This window comes from Artibeus jamaicensis, unplaced genomic scaffold (assembly GCF_021234435.1).
Source record: "Artibeus jamaicensis isolate MK-2021 breed Jamaican fruit bat unplaced genomic scaffold, CSHL_Jam_final contig_2189, whole genome shotgun sequence".
Taxonomy (NCBI): Eukaryota; Metazoa; Chordata; class Mammalia; order Chiroptera; family Phyllostomidae; genus Artibeus; species Artibeus jamaicensis.
In genome coordinates, this window is record NW_026521450.1 from 43,513 (window position 1) to 53,141 (window position 9,629).

The following is a 9,629-nucleotide window of genomic DNA, read 5'->3' on the forward strand; positions in this document are numbered from 1 at the left end:
CATCAGGATACGCACACTCCAGCTATCCCTGCACCCCAGCCCACTGTCCCAGGGGAAAGAAAAGTTCAGAATCCTGGAACTTGGCAGGGCTTTGCCCCATGTACAGCCTGGCCCCCATCTCTGGCATCACCACTAGATGACAGCAGTGCACCTACGGGAGGGTTGGGATCCACTCACAGGGTGAATTAATTGTGGGACTAGTCCAAGCTGGTTCACTCCTTTCATGAGACTCCTTCCTCCATTGCTGTTAAAATGACCTTAATCTCCAACCAGTGACCTTTTGTATTTTGTCATTGGGGAAATTGTTATTCTCTTTTGAGTTCTTTGAACTGACCTGTCCACACAGTACATATTGCATTCTGGAGAAATGAGGCAAAACAGAGTGATAAGGACTGGGGAGCACCTGGCCTGGCTACAAACTGTGCCCCAAATGCAGGTGTCCTCTGTCAGGAGGGACCCCCAGAGGCTGCTCAATGGAAGGAGCTTACACAATGGCTGCTGGCCAGACTGAAACAGCTTTGTACAGAAAGCCCCTCAAATTTGAAATCGCTTTTTAGACAAAGTGCCTCCTGGCAACTGGGGGACTTGGACTTGGGGCAGGAGTTTGGGAGCTAACCAGAACTCCCAGATGCTTTTCGGGCTGTTTTCACTGTTTGATGGCCTCTGTAGTAGCATTCAAGTAGGAAAGTGGAGTAAGAGAGGCTGTTTATCTGAGCTGGTGGGTTGAGGGAAGGGAGAAGGTGAGGTTGAGGAGGTGGATTGAGTGGGTGGTGGGAAAGAGGTGTGGACACCTGGAGAACACACACAATGCACTCAAGAGGAGGCTTCCAGAGGCTCTGGGACACTGTACTCATGTTCCTGGGTTGGGCCATGAAGAGGCTTTTTATAAATGGAATGAAAATAAGCCAGTGATTGCTCATAAAAAGAGACAGAGATGGGGTTGCTTTGCTGTAATGAGGCCTGTTTAGTTCTGCATTCTAAATTTTATACATTATCTCTAAGCTTGCACTTCAGTGTCAGAAGAGCAATTTCTTTTGACATCTCAGGCACACTGTTTTATATGATACAATAGTTTAAAACCTTATTTTGTTGTTCTTGTGCTGCTATTTTACACCAAGAAAAATGGCATTTCTTGGTATTGTCCTTGACATTTATGTAAGAGAACACTCCATTCTTATAGCTTGCTTGCTCCCACATTATATCATGTGCTATAATTTTTTTAGCTATCCATGAAGTTAGTTTGTAGTTCAACTGCAGAGAAAAAGCAGATCATGACCTAACAGCACTCTCCATCCATTCAAACATTGAAAAGCTCTTAGCAGATGGTTTCATGTGACCAGAGACCTGCAGCAGTTTAGAGCATAGAACTCCACAAAGTATTTCCAAGACAAACTATATGGGGTCTGTCTGGGAAAAGTCCAGCCATTGTTAATAGAATGGGAACCGTTTACGTGACATCCATGTAACCTGACAGCCAAGGAGAGTGGACTAGAATGCACATGCGTGAACAATGATGACTTTACTGTACTAGTAAGCAGGGGCAGGGGGTAGACATTGTTGGGTGAGCATGTGTACTGTGTGGCTGTCACATTCAAAATGAGTGAGTACAGCAATGACTCTGCATCAAATTTTGCATTAACTTTGAACATTATTCGGCGGAAGCTATTTGGATGATTCAGAAGGCCATAGTTATGGGGAACTGGTGACTGGCAGCTTCATCATGACAATGTGTCCACTCATGCATCATGCTTCATGCAGAGTTTTTTGGTGAAACATCAAATCAGCCAGGCAACTCAGCCCCACTACAGCCCAGATTTGGCACCTTACGACTTCTGGATTTTCCCAAAACTATAATCACCTTTGAGACGGAAGAGATTTCAGACTGTCGATCACACTCAGGAAAACATGACGGTGCAGCCTGTGCTGTCTGGGAAAACTGTGTGAGGTCCCAAGGTGCCTACTTTGAGAGGGACTGAGATGTTATTGTCCTGTGTACAGCGTGTTTTGTATCTTCTTCAATAAATGTCTCTGTTTTTCATATTACATGGCTGGATATCTTCTGGACAGACCTTCTATATTTAATCCCTTACAATCCAGAGTTTCCTTGCATATGTGCTGTCAATGAAGAAGCTTTTTTTCTTGTAGTTATTTTGGAGCTCTGACCCGTGGAGACATTCCTCCAGTGAGAGATGGGTCTCAGCCAGTAGCCTCATCTAACTTTGCAGAGCTTACACCTGAGCTGTTGAAGATCCTGCATTCTAGGGTAAGGGTCTTACTGCAGCATTGAGCAGAAATGGTGGTACAACATCGAGGCCACCAGGCACAGACAAAAGCCCACCACCTCCCTGAAAAGCCAGCTGGCCACTTAGGATCATCCTAAAGTTCACTAAACAATGCACTGCAAATAACTCTTACCTGATGGAAATAGGAATGATACTGAAATGGGCAGTAAGCTGAGCTACCAGTGGGGTCATCCCAGATTTTTCTGTGGTGAGCAGAATGTCCAGGGGCTCCAAGAAATGCTAATCCCTTCTGTCCAGAAAGTGTTTTTGCAAGTGCACATCCCTTGACAGTGTCTCCCTTACTGTAATCAAGATCAAGATAACCAGATGAGAACAATCACAGTTTGGGGAGGGACATATTGCAGTTCCCTGGTTATTCCAGGTGGGGATGGAGAGAGCCTAATTTTCAGGATAATTCTGGCTCTTTTCATTGCCACATCATCCTGGGGGCTGCCTGCAGAATGGATGAGGAAAGATGGATTAGCCCCATGAGACCCCGCTTTAGAATCCAGGACAGAGCAGTTCGGGGTGACTCAGGTCTGACTTAGCCAGAGGCTTAGCATTTCACTAGAATCAGAGGGCTAGTAATGCTTCACTGGGGCACCTGTGCCCTTACTGCCTTGTGGGCCAACAGCTGGCCACTTGTTCCCTTTTCCTCTTAACCACCAGAACCTTGAGCAGTGGACGTGGCAGAGATCCGAGATAGCAGGGGCCAAGCAACATGAAGCATCCAGACATAGAGCCATGTTGTTCCTGGGGAAGGGTGAGGGGTGTGTGTGAGGTCTACCACAAGGAACTGAATGAAGTCTAGAGGCAAGAGGTTTAATGCCTAGTTCTAGTGTCACCACTAATTTTGGTCTCGAACATTCCTCTGCCCCTTGGTTTAATTTCAGGCTGCCCTGTCTGCCTTACAGGAATGACCTAGGAATGAAGCAGCAGATAATAAAAGCATCAGAAAAAATATACTATTAATGTACATTGTTCTCACAGTTCTGACATCTGAAGTTAAAATGATTAAGTTATATCTTAGCATATTCTTCATTGGCTGAATATTTCTCTACCCCTTCAAAGATAGCTGCCAATCAGAGCCCCCTTTTATCCCCTGACACCCCCATCTCTTTCTAGATTCTGGGAGAACACAGGGCCTTTCCTGGGCAGGCATTGCTCAGGGTGTGCTTTTATCCTGTCACTCATTCTCTGCCTTGTGTCTGTCTACTACCCTGCAGGTTGCTGGCAGGCTGATTATCCATGTGAATGAGCTGGGCCAGATGTGGAAGGTGCTGAGTCTCCCACCCGAGCTGTTAAATAGTGTGATAAATGTGGGCCGCTTCACGGAGGAGATTGAGTGGCTAAAGTTTTTAGCCCTTGCCTGCAGCGCTCTTGGTGTTGTAAGTTAGCTTTAATGCTTCTTGTCCTTAAGGGGAAGTCTCTCGCCAGGCCTGGAAGGGCAGGACATCTATGTACACTGTCAACCCTCCAGGGCTCTGCCTCTTCTTACCCACTCCTTCTCCTGTCTGAATCAGTTTCTCAGCCCATCAGTCAGAAGCCAGGGTGAGGAGGAAAGAGAAAAGGAAGCTGTCATCAGGCTCTGGGGAGAGGTTGACTAAAATGTGGCCTTTGGATTATTTATGATTTGCAATCATTGCACTTGAATTGATTTCCATCTCCACTTTACTCCCTCCATTCATGTTCCCTGAGATGACTGAGACCCAGCTGTGGAATAAGATTTGCTTATACCTGGGTTCCAGATACCTAGAAGATATACCCATGGGAGGATTTCAAAACAGAGTTGCAGCTTTATATAAAACTACTAGATAAGCATAACTGGAAAAACATCAGAGATAAGAGAGCCAGAAAGGAGAAAGGAGGCTGCGTCTAGACTTACAGTCATGAGATCATCACGGAAGCATCATAGTACGCTCATACAGATGTATGCCTTTTCCACATCCGACTGGGTTTACAGTTGGAAAAGTCATCTTACTGTTTTAAAGAAAGAGATACTTCTATAACTTAAATGAGAATTCATCAGAAACATGATTTTTTTAAAATCTCTGAAATACATACAAGTTTAAGATTTAATGGGAAAATTATCGCCTCTGCCAAAACCAAATGGTATGAAAAGGTATAGTTTGAGTTACTCAGCATATTTAATCCTAATCTTATTCTTTCTTCTCCAATATGCTTGAAATGCACATTTGAGCTTCTGGTTTCTGGGAAAATGGGTTTACCCTGAAACTTTGCTCATATTCATTTCTGTAGAGAAGAGGAGAGGCAGGCCAGTTGTGGGGGGTTTTGGTCTCTGATGTTCTCTATGGCAACATTATATAACAAACAAAGACTCTCCTCCAGAGAGAGGAGGGAAGTGCAGCAGAGGGCAGGTAAGTTGCCTTTCAGCATCATCACACTTCTGTGGAAATAGCCCCAGGGACTAGGAAAATCACGGAAGGGAAAAACGAAATGGACAGTTTCACCAAAGTTTCATAGGATCACAAATTTATACCACATTCACAGATGTCAGGAGGGCGAAGGGGGAATTATTTTTATTTTATCTGTAATTAATTCTGATTTTCCTGATTTACCCCACCCACAAAGAGTGGAGTAAGAAAATAAGTAGATTCAATCCAATACGAAAATTTTTGCCTGATGCAATTACAGAAACAGCTCTAAGGTAAATTGTCCAGTCTTTCAGGTGTCTCCTCACTGCCCCTCTCTTTAGATGGCAGCTGAGAATGGGCAGTAGTAGTCATGGGATGTAAAGTTCAGCACAGGGAATAGAGTCAAGAATATTGTAATAACTATGCATGGTGTCAGGTAGGGTATTACAATTATCAGGGGATCACTCCATAAGTTATACAAGTATCTAACCTCTATGTTGTACACCTGAAACTAATATAACATTGAATGTCAGCCATAATTGAAAAAATATTTTAACCAATTGACTAAAAAAATGATGGCATCTGAGTGTATTAGGATGTTAGGATGTTAGGAAAGGGGTGACTCTAGGACCTTAGAACACCCAAGTGAAGGGTTTCCCGCATCCTGTGGTCCTCTCTCATATCTGTGATCTGCCCGGAAGTACATGCTCCTCTGTTTGCAGCTTATGTCTTTGGTCTCTCTTTCCTTGTGGTACAATAGTCCCCACTGGCTCATTGTCACTGGTGCTCAGGGCTCCTTGACTCTCTTCCAGATGTCCCTCCTCTGTTCCCTGGCTTCAGGGGTCACTTCATAGCACCTCAACCACCCTGGGAGATGTCTGCATTTTCTCCTTCTCCACATACCTCGCAGTGACCAAGAGTGACTTTGGAAAGCCACACTCCACCCTCCCTCTGCTGAGCCCACTGTGCAGCTGCAAGGTTTACTCTGATGTGGCCGCCTCCCAGGCTGAGGAGGGGAGGCCACAAAGTGAGTCGTATTTTTCTACCTCCCTGCTCAAATGGTGAGGTCAAGTTAGATGTCCCATGAAGTTCTTTCATCTCTAACATTCTGTACTTCTATTCCCCCTTCTCTGCTTCCACTGAGACACCCTCAGGCCTGGCTCTGGATGAGAATGGATCCCCTCCAATTCTGAGAGGTCCAGAGGAGGATGACTTTGCCCCTCATCCTTTGGATCTCAAAGAACACCCAGAAGTGAAGTCAGCCTGAAGGTCTAGTCTGTAAATAAAGGGTGCTGTGGGAATTCAGGAACCAATACTGTTATTCCCATGTGTGACATGTTAGAATGCTCTAGGGAACTTAAATGTGAGAGAGGTCAGGATGCTGCAAGCTACAGGACGGCTTGCATTCTAGTTAGTCCATATATCTCTAGAGGCAAGCCCACAAATCCTTCCTGTCTTTGCCAACTCACCAGCCAGCCATGATCGCTTCCCTTTCAGCACACCCTTCTTCTGGAAAAGCCTTCAGCACCTCCTGTTCCACTGAGACCAATTATATACAGAGATATATATATATAATTGTGTTCACTGGAAACAATAAGATAACTTATTAGCAAATAATTCACTTTCTGAGCCTTTCCCCTCTAATTTTGAAAATGAGGCTCGTAAGATGCTCAAAGGCTATCTCTATGAAGTGAATGCCTATCTGACCAAAATACCTTGTGCATCAGAATGCAGATTTCTGTTTACTTTAAATTTATTTAAGTTTAACAAAAAGCCCCAGGCAAGAGAATTCTTTATCTATTCAGCTATTTATTAAATCTCTTAAGCTATTTTAAAATCTTATGAAGGCAATAGAATTTGAAGGTTGTTTAAATGATTGGTAAAAGATGTTTGGGGTAGAAAACATCTGCACTAGTTCGCTAGGGCTGCCATAACAAAGTACTACAGACTGGGAGGCTTACAATGAAAATGTATTTCCTCACAGTTCTGGAGGCTGGAAGTCTGAGACCGAGGTGTGTCTGAGGACAGTCTCCTTTGGTTTGTAAATAGCCAGTGCCTCCCTCTTTCTTTACATGGTGGTTCATGTGCACATGTATGTGTCTTCTTTCTCTCTCTTTTTCTCTCTCTCTGTTTCACCCCAACTTCCTCTTCTTATAAGGAGGTCAGACTTACTGGATTAAGGCCCATGTAGACATTCATAACACTCAGGGAGAGGAGGAGAGCACAACAGCAAACAGGAACTGCAAACCAAGAGCAGCACTGGCCAACCATTTGGGGAGTTCCAGCAGCTGCTGCTCCTTTCTCCCAGTTCGCTGCTTAGGACTAACTTTTCACTGCTCCCTGCAGAGTGTGTGAGGAGAAGCTACATGTCATGTGTTTTCAAAAAACACCGTAGTGTATATGCGGACCTGTCTTTGCCACTTAGGACCTAAACAATCCTTTCTTTGAATCTTTACTTTATCCCATCATTTCACAACTCTTTTCCTATTCCAAGTGCAGTTTTTATTTAAAGACAAAGATAAGTGAAACTTCAGTTCTGAACTCGACACTTTAATGTTCAAGTTTCGTGGTAAGGAATATTTGCTTCTGTAGCAACCCTTCCATTAAAACTTCTAGCATTCATCATCTACTAATTTTTCCTAGCAACTACAAGGTCAGTGTCATATAAGGTACTGGGTAGTTCTGATTATATAGATCCACATGTTTTATTTTTATTTTTTATTTTTAGATCCTTATGTATTAGAAGAAGTAGGCTCATTGTGATGCTCAGTGTCACTCCTCCTGAGTCTGCAACTCTTATCTCCCAGGGGCATTACCCTCCCCCCACTCTCCCCCAAACTTCCCCACCCCCAGTGGCCTTCCCTCCAAGTATCTGGTTACACTAATCACTTCATCCCCTTGAAGATAACAAACACAGGAGAATAATAAGAATAATAACTCATTTTAATTTTGTAGAATGCAAATCCAATTCTTCTTCAGTTTGTTCTGATTAAAATAATAAATATTTTAAAGTATTGAGCAGTTTATAAATTTAATTCCTTGACAGCATCCCTCCAACAAAGAAAGAAGAGGGAAAAGAAGAAGACACCCAGTAGACCAAGAGTATCTGATTGAATTAAATAACATTTGGGTACAGAAAACTAAAACTTGCCAGAACGTTATACTATTCCCACTTCATTTTATGAGAGCAAATTTTTTGTTTTCTTTCTCATATCTAAACTGGTCTTAGGAGTCTAGCCTGGAATAGTGCCTGTCTCCTGATTTACTCTTATGGCTTTATAGACCATTTCCAAAACTCTCAAGATAGCCTGTGAAGTTTTATCATCCGGCCATGATAGTGGACCTGCCCGGATCCCGTTCAGCACCTTCCAGTTTCTCTACACATATATTGCTGAGGTGGACGGGGAGATCTCTGCATCACATGTCAGCCGAATGCTGGCCTACATTGAACAGGAAGTGTAAGTAAATGTTTACCAACTGAAGGGGGAGAAAGAAGGAGGGAAATAGAACTAGCAAGCCAAGGCAGACTGAGGTTACTGTGTTATGCTGCTCTGGGAACAGAGAAATATTATGGAGAACAAGAGATAAGGATCCAGAACAGCAGGGGGAGGAATGGTATAGAACGGCGATTCTGTGTGTTGCCAAGACCAGCAGCAGCAGGGCATCACCAGGAAACCTGTTAGAAATGCAGTTTCTTAACCTGCTGAATTAGTGACTTGGGAGGTGAGGGCCCAAGCATCTGTGTCTTAGCAAGCCCTCCAGGTGATGCTGGCTGGTGTTCAGGTTGCACCAGTGGGTAGGAGTGGAGGAGAAGGAGCAGGCAGGCCAGAGTTCAGAGAAAAAGTGAGTGATGAGGGCGGGAGCCGCAGCAGAATTCACCCAGAGAGTTTACAAAGTCTTCCTTAAGAATAATTGTTAAAGGAACTAACCCCAGGCCTATATCTCTCCCAAACAGAATTGGTCCTGATGGCTTAATCAAAGTGAGTGACTTTACCCAAAATCCCAGGGTTCGGCTGGAGTGAAAGCACATTTTTGGAATTTTAAAGGAAGATACAGAGATGTTTGTGCTTCAGAATAACTGAATCCCATACACCATCCAATGTCCATTTTCTTGTACAACTGGTGCGCACTAATAAACGGTTAGGCAGACACGAAATCAGAGATGTGTGGACTTCAGAGGTAAAGTTACTGGAACGAAACACCTTCATAGAATATCAGCGTTCTTCCCACACAGACACTAAGTGCGAGTGACTGAGGAGGCCTGGGTAGGAAACGCCCCTCAAGTCAAAACCAGACTGTCAGACTTTCCAAGGCAGAAAGAACGTGAACCAGACACATTCTGATGTTTTCTGATTGTTAGACATAACTTAGGTGAGTATCTTTTACATGGTCAGGCTGTGTTTTTACCAGTTTATTTCTCCATTTGCTGCTACAGTTCTAGTCATTCATTTCTTCCCTCACCCACCAATATTTACTGAGATGGGCTATCTGCCAGATAAAATGCAAGATGCCAGTTAAGTTTGAATTCTGGATAAACAATATTTCCTTCTTCCCTGGCTAAACCTGGCAACCCTAGGCAGGGTCTATACTGGCTTCTGGGCACAAACAAATATCATAACTGAATTCTGCCCTCAAGGAGCTCACAGTTTCACACTAAGACATAAACCTAAGTCACTTTAATGCAAAAGGCCCTGAGGGGTACTAATGAAGTGTCTCAGAGATAAGTATTAAAGTGTTGATATCAAGAGATTTTTCAGACCCCATAGACACACGAAATGGGACCCTCTTGGGAAAATCCCTGCATGAGATGAAGACCAGCTGACAAGGTCACAGATAGGTTTTTCTTTCTCCCATGAGACAGATGAGATCCACAGGTCTTGTGGCTCTTGTTCTTAAGGCCAGGTGTGTCAAGGTTGCTGGGTCCCTTCCTATCTGTAATGCTATCCCCTCTTAAAAGTTACTTTTGCATAAA

General features: G+C 43.8%; 1 protein-coding gene across 2 annotated transcripts in view; it reads left to right on the forward strand.

Annotated features, from left to right (window-relative positions):
- Positions 1–8,813, forward strand: part of LOC128626415 (ropporin-1) — a 29,080-nt gene extending 20,267 nt beyond the window's left edge. For both annotated transcript variants that reach the window (XM_053658808.1, XM_053658812.1), the window contains exons 3-6: positions 2,146–2,263; positions 3,509–3,670; positions 7,940–8,115; positions 8,613–8,813. In XM_053658808.1, the coding sequence (XP_053514783.1) occupies positions 2,146–2,263; positions 3,509–3,670; positions 7,940–8,115; positions 8,613–8,679 (523 nt within the window). In that variant the 3' untranslated portion in view covers positions 8,680–8,813. The remainder of the gene's footprint in view (positions 1–2,145; positions 2,264–3,508; positions 3,671–7,939; positions 8,116–8,612) is intronic.
- Positions 8,814–9,629: the final 816 nt, after the last annotated feature.